The sequence below is a fragment of the Ursus arctos genome, unplaced genomic scaffold (assembly GCF_023065955.2).
Source record: "Ursus arctos isolate Adak ecotype North America unplaced genomic scaffold, UrsArc2.0 scaffold_3, whole genome shotgun sequence".
NCBI classification, from domain to species: Eukaryota; Metazoa; Chordata; class Mammalia; order Carnivora; family Ursidae; genus Ursus; species Ursus arctos.
In genome coordinates this window covers 19,604,653-19,617,758 of record NW_026622985.1, presented here as the reverse complement: position 1 = coordinate 19,617,758, position 13,106 = coordinate 19,604,653, and the positions used below count along the sequence as shown (strand labels likewise).

General features: G+C 38.4%; 1 protein-coding gene across 1 annotated transcript in view; it reads right to left on the bottom strand.

The window, feature by feature from the left end:
* Positions 1–13,106, bottom strand: part of RELN (reelin) — a 476,703-nt gene that overhangs the window by 30,666 nt on the left and 432,931 nt on the right. The window contains exons 48-53 of the mRNA XM_026503988.4: positions 12,559–12,736; positions 10,747–10,940; positions 6,440–6,696; positions 3,702–3,856; positions 2,421–2,635; positions 124–301 (exon numbers count right to left, since the gene is read on the bottom strand). Of these exons, the coding sequence (XP_026359773.3) occupies positions 124–301; positions 2,421–2,635; positions 3,702–3,856; positions 6,440–6,696; positions 10,747–10,940; positions 12,559–12,736 (1,177 nt within the window). The remainder of the gene's footprint in view (positions 1–123; positions 302–2,420; positions 2,636–3,701; positions 3,857–6,439; positions 6,697–10,746; positions 10,941–12,558; positions 12,737–13,106) is intronic.

Sequence of the window (13,106 nt, the reverse complement as noted above, 5' to 3'; positions counted from 1 at the left end):
AGGATTTATTTACTGGGGTCCCCAAAGAATGCTGTTCTAAAGTATTAGTCTCACACTGACAATGTTTCTTCAGGCATGACCTGCAGTGCGAGTAAATGTTTCCTTCGGGGGCTTCAACGTTACCTTCAGAGTGTGAGTCAAGTAGCAGTTGGGCCCAGAGTATCCCGGATCACAGATGCACTGTTCCTTTAAGCAATCTCCATGGCCTCTACAGTTGTCCAAGCATCCAGGGCCCAGGTAGAAATTATCGATTGCCCACTGCATATCTGAGTACTTCTGGTAGAACCTCAATCTTACTGGACTATTGACAACACAAAAGCAAAGGAGTGAGAACCAAAGTTAATTTTATTCAGGTCCATTTTCCTACATGTACATTCAGTGCTCAAGAGCGGAAAAAAATTTAAGACACTCTTGCAGGATGAAATGGGTTAATAAAAAAAGCTTTCTGACTATCATTATCTATTTCTAGTAATGGACATTTAAAGCTAGGTTCATTTAAATTTTATGATCTGTAAGCAAACTTGTAAAACAAAATGAAAATGCAGTGGAATCTCTACTTCAAGTAATAGGAACATTTTAAGACACAAATCTGTAACTATTATACATGAAGTTGCTTATGAGCTGGAGTCCAGTGGTTGTGTCGCCATTTAGACCCAGTAACTGCATTTCTGAGATTGTACAGAAGGTGAGTGAATCCTCTGACAGAGAGACTTGTCAGCATGCACACAGCCCTCAGGTGGTCAGGAAACAGCAACTTCTGAATCCCCAAAGATAATCAATATTCTCAGAACAGCTCCGCTAATTAGAAAACAATTGTGAAAGGGTTTTTTAAAGGGCAATTTCCCCGAGATTTTGATTTCATCTTTGCTCTTCTCTGTCTTCTGGGGAAAACACAAGCCTCATAATTAACCCTATATCAAAATATGCTGCACTGTTTTGGTGTAAAGAGTTCAAGGTGCATGAGGAGACTTTCTGGGGTGATGTAAATGTTCTGTATCTTGTTTTACGTAGTGGCTACATGGATTACACGATTAAGATGTGTGCACCTTGCTGAACGTAAGTTATACCTCATTATAAAAAAAGAGAGAGGATGGGAGGGGGGAAAATGAAGCAATGACATCGTGGTGTCTACCCAGCACCCATTTCACCCCAGGTGAGTTGTGTGAGTAAGATAACTCCCCTAGCCATTGACTGAGTCAGGGATGGGCTTTCTTGAGCTAATTCGTACCACTGGGATGCGAGGAGGTGGTTGCCATGGCTCTGAAAGAAAAGCAACTCTTTCTCTTCCTTTCTCTTACCTACCTTACATAGGTAAGGATGCGTTCTGCTTCAGTTTTCTGGAAGCCATTTATGTTCATGAGGGCTGAGTGTGACACCAATGTGTGAACAGTGCAGCAAGAGTCAGAGTAAGAAAGAAAGAAGTAACAATGTCCTTGAAGACATTCTTGAGCTCGTGAATCAACCCATGCTAGAGTCCACTTATCTTTGGATTTTTTCATTATAGATATAATACATTTCATTTTTAATTGAGTCCTTTGAATTGGGTTTTCTGTTACCTGCAGCAGGAAATATCCTGATCTAATTTCCTAGCAAGTTAAGTGACGAAGCCCTTTAGATTTGTTCCAGGAAACAGTGAATGATCATGTAGTAAATGATATTTATGGCACGCTGGAAAAGCCAAGTGCAAGCACCTCTATATGTTCTTGTCATATATCATAATTCTGTTTCATAAGATGGTTTTGCATTTAGCCAGGCTCTAAGATTCGTATGGTGGAGGTATGCCTGCCATTTTCTCCAGTGTATCTTTTTTTCCTAATTTTACAGTTAAAGGGAAATCTTTTGGAATTGCTTTAAATTAACTTATCCACAGACTTCTCAGAGAACAGTTTAATCATCTCGGCTCACCACTGCTCCAGGCTAATGACTTTTCACTGCAGGTGCAAAAAGTAATGATTTGGTAAGAGAAAAATGAAATCTACAAACCACACTTGCACAGATAGCATGAAGAATTAGGATTTGTACAAATAGCATGACCAGTTAGGATTTGCTCCTGGCTCCATCTATGGAGTGACAAGGCAGTAATACGGAAAGCATGTGATGCATGGTGGACCACAGTCTACAAGATCCATGGGGAAGCATACACCTTTTCATGTGGCTCTTAAGACTATCACTATTGTTATGTCCCCATGTTTAGAGATTAAAGCCTGGGAAATGGAAGGGCTTGCCAAGGCCCAAGTCTGAGGATTAGAACTTGAGGTCTCTTCAAGGTAGCTCATCGTGGAGGTCACCAATTGGAGAACCTTTAGAGTTAGGGTAAGAGAGCATTTTACCCACAATTACACAAAATTTCAGGCTCAACAGGTGTCCCTAATGAACTTCTAGATGCTTGGAACCAGGCTTTATTTTAACTTTTTACTTACTTCCCCACTAAGCTTTCAGGGAGTGGGTAGGTGATCCTTTTCCAGCCTTTGGTTGGAAAGAACACAGATGGCTGAGAAACACTTCCAGAACATTTGGGGTCTGCAGGTAAGCACTGAGGGACCAGATAATTCCAGCTCACACCAAAGTCGGTAGAATACTGCACATGAACTTGATTCTGGGCAACTTTTTCAGATACTTTACATCCAACAGAGATCTAATACACAGAAAAGAAATATTGTTAAAGTATTAAAACCATATTACATGTTTCTGCTCTAAGGACTTGGCAACAAGAAAGTTACTGGTCCCTACGCAGACGCTGCCCCACATCTATCCTGTATTTTCAGGTTCATTATCTGTGCTGCTGATGGACGGGGGAGTTGAGGTGGTTGCCCAAGGTGACAAATTATAGAAAGTGCCAAATATATTGTGCAGGGACTTTGGAGAGAAGCTGAAAGCTGTGCTTCTGCCATGGTTGGCCGATTGCCTTGGAAGGCCTGGGCCCACTCTTACAAATTGTTGTTTGTTGTGCTAATGGTCTGGCACTTCTATTTGGCAGAATGCTTGACCAAGAAGGATTGCTAACAGCTTTTCCAAGTTTACTATTTTGTTGTACAATTTATGACTCTCCATAAATCACTTTCGACTACAAGTAAGATGCAATGAAGTGATAACAGAAGGTACTTTTAATAAGGCACAATACCCTTGGTTGACGCAGATAGGCATACTGCGACATTTGTTGTTAATACAGTGGGAGTGAGGTAGACCATAATTTAGTTGACATAAAATAAATTGGTTGACATAAAATCTTGGCTAAAACTGATGTTGGCACTATAATCATGCCTTTGTTTTCTAGAATTTTCTTTCTCTAGAAATATTAAAGTGCTCTCATAAAAAAAAAAAAAAGTAGTTATAACCATAAGAGCTTTAAGCTCCTCTTAAAGGAAGAAATTGGCTAAGCCATATAATGATTTAGACTCTGGGAATTGAAATCAGTATCCTACCTTTTTATTGTCATTATTTTGCTCTATCAGTATTTAATCCCGAGCAGAAACACATTTATGAAAGTTTTACCTTGGCATAGTTCAGAAGTAAAATCATCTTAATCACTTTTAATCATGAAGTTATATATAGTTGAGATGTACATTACCAAAACATTACATTTTATTTTTCAAAGTATAGATTAAGTCAATGAAATGTTGTCTGATCTTTGTCTCTATATATTCCTTTTTCATTTTTATATTGCTAGTGGATGGTTATTTATGTAACCATAACATTTTCACCTTGAACTGCATGATCCAGCCTTCCGTGGGGGTCAGGTCATGGGTCACTGCGTATACTTCTCTTCCATCATGGCTGCCGCAAATCATGACACCATCAGGGGAGTCACAGAATCTTTCTACCGTGCAGTCGTCGTGGAATAGCCAATGCTCATTCACTTAAATGAACAAAAAAATTTATGACAAAGTTATGGCAAAATTACTTGAAGCAAACTTTCACTTTAAGCAAGATCTCATATTATTTTCAGTAGAAATCTCTCTTACATTATATACAATTCACACGTGAAACACTAACGTAAGCATATCATTTTAGGAACATGGATACTAGGAGGTTGAGATACACCTACTATCCAACATTGTAAGTCTACATTTAGAAAAAATGTATATTGTATGTATTATAAATGAAAAGTAGAGGGACATGTATATCAATTCTTTTTTTTTAAGTTTATTTATTTAATTTTTTAGTAATCTCTACACCCAATGTGGGGCTTGAACTTATGACCCCAAGATCAAGAGTCACATGCTCTTCCGACTAAGCCAGCCAGGTGTCCCTATACCAATTCTTTTCTGATAGATATTTAACTTTTAGTCAGGATTTAAAGAAGGACAAAGAGTTTTTAGTAATATGATAGCAAAGTGAGTTAGCTATTTCTACTCAAATTCTGGTAGTGACATCTGGGTAATTAAACAAATTATAATAGTCAAACTCATAGAACCAGAGAGTAGAATAGCAGTTATTAGGGGCTAGGGAGAGGGAGAAATAGACAAGTGTCAGTCAAAGGGTATGAAGTTTCAGGAATAGAGGGCAATAAGTTCTGGAGATCTACTGTGTGACAGAGAGCCTATAGTTACCAATACTGTATTGTATACTTAAAAATTTGCTAAGAAGGTTATAAAAAACAGGGGGGGGGCTGTGTGAGAAAACTTTAGGAGGTGATTGATCAATTTATGACCTTGATTGTGGTGATGGTTTCATGGGTGTACACTTATCTCCAAACTCATCAAGTTGTATACATTAAAATCAACAGCTTTTTGTATGTCAATTATACCTCAACAAAGTGACTAAAAACAAGCCTGTAAGAGTCTAAGGAAAACGTAGGCAGCAAGACTATGACCTGATTAGTGAAAGTACATCCTATTGTCTCTCCTTCTGTTTCTCAATCGCACACACGTTGCCCACAATGTCCTTTCAATTTTGAAACAGGTGTTTTTAACATGATTTTATCCCAGAAAGTTTAGGAATGGAACATAGCCATAAGTTGCATCTAATGCACGATATACTCTCATTTTATAGGTCTCTTTCTCTGAAAGTTTCCTGGTCAACTCTAGCATTTATGATGGAGATGAATGGGTACAATCAGAGGCTTGGGGTCCCTGGGCAAGTCACAGAGTTGGATGGCCTCAGAGGAGTCAGAGGAGGGACCGAACAATGTAACTGAAACTCAGCCTTCACCGTGTTGTGTCCTTTGGAGTTCGTCTGAGCGTTAATCTATGTCACAGAACAAGCAGTTTACATCTGGGTTCAAATGGCTAACACAATGCCATTGCCATTACCTGTTAATTTTCATTCCAAATCCCATCCCGATTCACGGGATTTGGAGCTACATTTAATCCTGCATCTACTACTCAAGAGTCAAAGTGCATAGACACTTGAATTCCATTAAGAATATCCCACAGCAGTTTATTCGGGGAACATGTTTTATTTCATGCCAGAACTCTGCAACCCTGATAAAAGCAGGTGTACATTAATCAACTACCTCATCAATCTCTTCTGAAATTTCAGAAACTACTTCTGTAAGTAGATATTACAGTGTCTAGAAAACCAGTGTTACCATTCTTCAATTGTACATCACCAACCAAGCCGAAAGTAAAAACCGCATTTTAGGTACTTGAAAACATAATCTCTATGTGCCTTTATTTACACAAAAGCAGTGAATCAATTATTCTCTGACCAGAAACTCACACAGGGAAAAAAATAAATGAATAATTTAGTCAAGGTCTGAATCAGATCTGTGTAAGTCAATCTCCTTAATAACCTTCTTCAGAGAACGATTTTCAGATAACTCTTTCAGACAACACTTGCAGTGTTGATAGGAGCTGTATAATTAAACATCACTACTTTGCTTAAGGATACCATGTTTTCTGTAGTATAAGCAAGGATGTGGCACGATAAAGCCACAACCTTGAAAGAAGACACCATTTTAAAAAAGGTGACCAGAAGAGTTTCAATGAAATGTAACAAAAACAAGACATTAAAAATGAGCATAGCATGGAGACATCTTTTCTAGTTCACCAGCATCACTGTTCTACTTCGAGAGAGAATGAAGAGTAATCAGCAGGGTCTTTAGACACTCTCGAAAACATGAAATGCCATCCCAAAGGCATCTGACATGTAGCAAAACAAGACACTTGTCTTAGGATATTAGAAAAAATGGCTAGGATATGTTGGCTTTCTACCCAAAGGAGAAAATATAGGAAACATAGAAATGAAGAGTTTCTAAGAAAAAAAAAGGTATTATTATAGAATGCTATTTATTAAAACATTCTTGCTGTTTGAATGAAAGAAAAGATTTAGTTACAACATAAGCCAGGAAGTTTGAGAGAAACAAGAGGGTGAAAGCCTTTTCACAGTTTTTATACTATTTAAGAATCTGTAAGAGGCTTCACAATCTACTTTTTTGAAAGGACCCCAGTCTACACTACATTTCTGGATTTTTATTTATCATTAGGGAAAAATGTACCTGCAGTTTTATCCTCCATAAACATGTCGAAGGCAATTCTCCCGACAGGACCGGCGTCTGCAGGGGAGCGCTCGTGCTGGGGCACAGGGGCGCTGCTGAAAGTGTCCAGCATGACAGTCCTCTGGTCAGCAGAGCCTGAGATAAGGACATTGTCGATGGCCCAATCATTCTGATCCAGGCCGTCGTGTCTTGGCTGCCACCAGCGGAAGCGAGTAGCAATCTCTTTAGCATCAGGAGGGAGAAGGATATTTACAAATCTGTGAGAAAATGATGGGGGTGAGGGAGGGAAATTGTGTCAAACATCTCATGTGAGTAAAAGATTTACAACAAGAGATAAGATGTTACAATCATGTGGTGGGTGGGGGGAAGATATGAGATAAAATTTAAAAAATTTTAAATTTAATTTAAAAATTAAAATTTTATTTTAATTTAAAAATTAATTAAAATTTTAAAATTTTAGTTTTTAAAAACCATAATAAACCGGTTTGAGTTTATGAGGGTCCAGGAGTCCCTAAATTGGGGAAAAGGAATGTGAACAAATTCGAGAATTCTGGAACTACCTACTTATTCTAACTGTCCCTGGTAGGCCTTAAAGGAATTTTACCATTTTCTGCTTGCCGCGGGGCATCTCTAGATCTGTGGGCCTAGGGATATGCACTTTGGTAGACATAAGCCAAGACTAACTTTTTTTTCTGTCTCCTACAGGTTGGTTTCCTCTCTTCCTTCCCCTGGCACCTGGATTTCATTCTACTTCCATGAGTATCAGCAATTTGCTTAGATTTTAGACACTGGGATTGTCGCAGGACATTTGGGCTCCCCGCTTGATAGCAGGTTTTTTTGTAATTACTTTACCAGTTGCCTGTAGTTTGACATTGGCTTTGTCTTTATGTTTCATTGAAAACAATGTATTAAGAAATACTAAATAAGAACCATGTGCTAAGAAGCCCAGTATGCTGTCCCCAACCCAGTCACTAAGAACAGACATGAACAAATCTGACTCCATGCTCCAATATGAATCATAACCAGCTAGACATGAGGTCTCAAATACCCCTTAATCGCAATTATGCATTTAAAGCCCAAGAATGTATCAAACCCTTTTGAACTTGTATTCACAACCATGAAGTTGGCTGGGGAAAATAATTTCCTGTGGTTTAATCTCCTTTGCATAAATTCCCATCTTTTTATCCATGCTAATTTACCCTCCTTAACTTTTATTTATTTATTTATTTTTTTTTAAAGATTTTTTATTTATTTATTCGACAGAGATAGAGACAGCCAGCGAGAGAGGGAACACAAGCAGGGGGAGTGGGAGAGGAAGAAGCAGGCTTCCAGCAGAAGAGCCTGATGTGGGGCTCGATCCCATCACGCTGGGATCACGCCCTGAGCCGAAGGCAGACGCTTAACCGCTGTGCCACCCAGGCGCCCCTCTCCTCCTTAACTTTTAAATGCTGCCTCTTAGTGTTAGTGTGCCAAGACAGGGCCAGTAAGCTCAAATTCATCCTGTGAAGAACCCTTAAGTTGAGGACTTTGATGGTGGCCCTTTTAGTTTTTGTCTTTCACACTGAAAAGGGTTCATTATTTTAGTTTTATTTACATAGTATCTCCTTGTTGGTTTTATTTTTCCTCCCTTTTTTCTCTTTTATGTCTTTCTTGAGGTATAGAGACCAGAATAGTAGGCCATAATCCAGATGGGGACCAATCAAGATCCACTCAAATTGAGGATGCTTTTGGTTGGATTTTCAGTCCTTGAATTTTAAATATTTTTAGGACTATGTCCTTATTTTGTGAACCCTAAGACCAAGATGCATTTTGTGTACCAAAGGGTACACAAGGAAAGTGTAGACTGTGAATCCTAGATCCTTACCTGTATAGTTACTGGCACTCTGGAGACCATCAATGCTTAGGCAAATAATCTTTTCCAAAGTTTATTTCCCCATGCATTTCAATTTTGAAGTTCATCTGCACCTCTTCTTGCCCCCTTTTTGTATGCTCACCTTGTAAGATCTTTCTATAACTTATCTGCATTGATTTGGCATGTTTAACATTTTATTTTAATTAATTAATTAATTGATTTAAAGATTTTATTTATTTATTTGACAGAGAGAGACAGCCAGCGAGAGAGGGAACACAAGCAGGGGGAGTGGGAGAGAAAGAAGCAGGCTCCTAGCGGAGAAGCCTGATGTGGGGCTCGATCCCGGAACGCTGGGATCACGCCCTGAGCCAAAGGCAGATGCTTAATGACTGTGCCACCCAGGTGCCCCGGCATGTTTAACGTTTTAAAGTGCATCAAATAATATCAGAAATCTATCTGCTTCTGGAGGGACATACAACCAGACTTCTTTACCCAGAGCAATGACCTTTATCTTTTTTTTCTTTCCTGTTTTTTTTTTTTTTTTTAAGATTTTATTTATTCATTTGACAGAGATAGAGACAGCCAGCGAGACAGGGAACACAAGCAGGGGGAGTGGAAGAGGAAGAAGCAGGCTTCTGGCAGAGGAGCCTGATGCGGGGCTCGATCCCAGAATGCCGGAATCACGCCCTGAGCCGAAGGCAGACGCTTAACGACTAAGCCACCCAGGCTCCCCTTCTATCCTATTTCTAAATTAGTTTCCTTTCTCTGATAAATCCTTAACTACATTTTACAAACCTTTGGAGTGAAAATTTATCTAACTAAGGCTGTCGAAAGTTTAAATAAATTATGACCACTGTTCCTACTTTGGTCAATTTTTTTCTCCCCAAGAGAAGTAAAATAGATCAGATAGTTATGTTTATATCCTATTAACTTCCTTCTCTCTGTATATTATGCTAATTGTTCAGGAACTCATAGCTGACAGTCTTTATAACTTTCTTCATAAAGACTAAGGAAAGGTTTACTTGGCTTATCTATTATTGTCTACTAATAGATGAGCATGTTTTTTGCACTATTACTCTGTGTTCCTCTTAGCTTCTCTGGATTCCTTTATTGGTGTCCAACTTTAATGCAAGTGCAGGATTTAAAACGTTTGCTTGTGGCTGGCATTTTCTCAACTGCCATTTTCCCCTTCTTCCTTCATAATAGAAGCCCATCTTTTTAGCGAGGTGAACAGTCAACCAGAGTAAAGATGGTATGTCCAGACTCCCTTGGATCTGGGTGTGTTTCTGTGACTAAGTTCTGATTACTGAAATGTGAATGGAAATAGGGGCAACTGTTAGGAAGTGTCCTTAAAGAGAGACAGCACGCCCCTCTTGCCCATCCTCCCTCCTGCCCGCGGAAATGTGGAGGAGCCAGAGTCACCCTTTTGGGCCACGAAATAGAGGTCATGTATTGAACGTGGCAAGAGTATCAGGTAGAAGGAAGCCGGGTCTCTGGTGCTTGTGCAGCCGCTGTAGCAGCCCTGGGCTACTTTCTTCTGGATCTAATTTATACAAGAGAGAAAAAAACCCTTTAAGTTACTTGGGGTTTTCTGTTATTCACAACTGAACCTCTTCTTAACAGATACATTGAATTTAAATGACCATCTATAAGATTCTTTAACTGTTTTTATTTTACCTAATTTTTAGCACCAAGGGATTATCTATGTTTTGTCTTCCTTTTGGGGTGCTTTTAATTATTCTATGTTTTTTGATTGGGCCGTGTTCATTCCTCCTTTCCCTTCACCTCTCTTCCCCTCTGCTCTGCTCTTGCCTCTCCTCCAACCTTCTTTCTCTGTTACTCTCTTCTCCTTCCACTTTAATAAATATGCTCTTTTGTTTTTTAAGATCTTTTTAACTTTTCTCATTGGTCATATTGATTGCTTTTTGCCCTTTGACAATATGTATATTTAGGTGACTCACACATTGTGTCTGTTAAACCCATTGTGAGGGTTTTCAAATAAGTAATTAAAAAATAGGCTCTAGGATTCTAAAGGATATTTACATTTTATTGTGTGTATTTCCAAGTCCTCAATTCTCTAAAATGGAATGAACACTATATAAATAAATAAATAAACAAATAAATAAATAAATCATCTTCCAGTTTCTATTTTCCCAAAATGTCGTTGAAATTAATTGCCATATATTCGTTAATTCACATGGGTTTTTGCACAGGGTCTATTCATAACTGGCAGTGTGATAGCATATTTTACTTTATTCTGGAATTAAAAAACTAGCTGTTCTTAAAATAAGACCCCCAATCAGCTGCTTATCCATCTCAGAAACCTTATCTTTATGGATCTCTACCAATGGGTATGGTTCGAGGTTCCCTGCAGTCCCCATGATTGAAGCTGGCAGACCTCATCAGCCATCTTTGCTCAATGTACTCATTATTAAAGATAAAGTAGAATACAAACCCAGGTTTACTGTATTGATCATAGAAAATTTCCATTAGCAGGTTCCAGGTAATGCCTCCGTTGACAGAATATTCCAGGAGAACACCTTGGTTACGGTTGTTCGGTGTAATCAGGCATCCGTACATGAAGTAAAATTGGATAAATTCGGCATTGGTGAGGTTCAGATCCACGGTGACTAGCAGTCGACTGCAACCCTAAGGGAGAAAAGCAGAATCCAACAAAACAGTGATAAAGAATCATATTGCAGGTTAGAGGTTTTCTCTGGCTTCCATCCTCTTCATATTTCTTTTGTAACACAAGTTCCATGGTATTGTATTTCTGGTGTTTGGATCATCTCTCGCATTAGCCTAGCTCCCAGCATGGCCTCTAGCACAAAGCAGGTACTCAGCAAATATTTGCTAAACTGTGAGATTTCATTATTAGAAATTACTTACAAAGGACGATGTATTCTAAGGAGATTTTCTTTTGTTTTCTTATAAGCAATAGGAGAGCTGAAATTAAAGTAACTGTTCTGTTTTATTAAACTGTTTCCGGTTATTCATAGGCATTTTTAGATTTTTTAAAAGGTAATAGCTATTAATAAAAGAACATGTTGAGATAACTATTTTAATATGAAATTTAAAAATGACTACATCTAAGAATTTCATACAATTTAATTATTAATTAGAGATAATAGTAATGATTTTTATTTAAATGTTTATAGCTGATTTTAGTGTCATCTATACTAATTTATTAGTGTAGATAGACAGATAGACAGAACATATCCGGAAAACTAGGCCTTTTCAGTTCTATCTACACTAGGAAGAGTATTGTAAACACTGCATTCTTAGCATTGAGGATTATAGAAATCCTGTATTACTGTTGGCTAAAACACTGAATAGAAATAATACACTTTATTGGCACAAACGCAAATTCTAAGATAGGGAATGGTAGGGAAATAAAGACCTGACAATGAAGTTGTAATTTTTTAAAAATTAAATTGCTTAAGAAGGGTATTTAGTTATGGTATTGAAAAAATTCTATTTCTAAACATGTCGTCTTTGGCAGTAATCAGAATGACCATAAAATTTCTCAAAGAAATTTTTTGTAAAGATTTTATATATTTATGAGAGAGAGAGAGAGAGAGAGAAAGAGAGAGCACAGAGAGAGAGGGAGAAGCAGACTCCCCACTGAGCAGAGAGCCTGATGCAGGGCTGGATCTCAGGACCCTGAGATCATGACCTAAGCTGAAGGCAGACGCTTATCCTACTGAGCCGCCCAGGTGCCCCATCAAAAAAATTTTCTACCATTGCTGCTGTCATTCACAAAATAATTTGCTATAAATAAAAATATCTAGTCGTTACTGACAATTATTCTTTCTTTGATAATTTGGAGAGAGAATTAAGTGTTGTTAATAAATTCAGGAAACACTGAAGCTCATTTTCCTGATTTTTGGCTCCTTAAATCCCAAATTTGTTGCAAGCTCAAGAGTTTTCAATTAGAGCATCATCCAGATGCAAGACGCTAGCACACTGGGCAAGCACTCTCCTGGATGAAAATTCATTTAAGTCCTTTTTAAATGTGTACTTACATATGCCTTGTGCTGATACTACCTTGCATAATTAAGTGGTCTCAACTGATTTGTGATGGGAAAATGTTGGAAATAATTAGTATTTTCTGATTTGTATGAAGTTGCAAGTTCACATCAGGGTTGTGCATTTAGAGTGTCTAATTCTGCATCTTGATTTGTCAATTAAACTTTAAAAGAGACTCAACTCTTTTGGGGGAAACTCAGAGGATGCAGAAATGAATAACCAGTAGCCAAATACTCACCCCGCTGAAATGGAGAGCCATTCCCGAAGCCACAGCACCACACACAGTACTTAGTTTCCCTCCGTTCACAGTCAACCAGTTCTGGCTGGATGGAGCTCTATTGAAGTTGTCTTTGAGTTGGGTTGGAAGGGAGATCTCGGGCTCATCACAGTATAGGCCACCCCACTGCTCGTCACAGCTGGGTATGGAGAAAAGAAAGGAAAAAGTCAACATTAAACAAAACCTCCACAATCGTGTTCTCAAATTAGTGAAGACAGCTGCTATTCCTAGTCCAGGATGATGAAAGCTTACTTATCTTCACAGAGCTTTCCAGAATTCATCTGCTTTTCTTAACAGTGCTTGCTTTAGGTTAGAAATAATCTGTGAATTAAGTGCCCCTAGGCATTCCTAAGGTAGTGACTTGGGCTTACAGGGAAAGAAGCAACTTCAAAGAATTTACTAGAGCCCTGTCTCTACATGACACAGCTCTAGAAAGCTGATAAGAAATTGTGGCTACCAAACTGAATTGGTAGGTCGTAATAACTTAGGAAATTGGTCTTTTCAAAGAG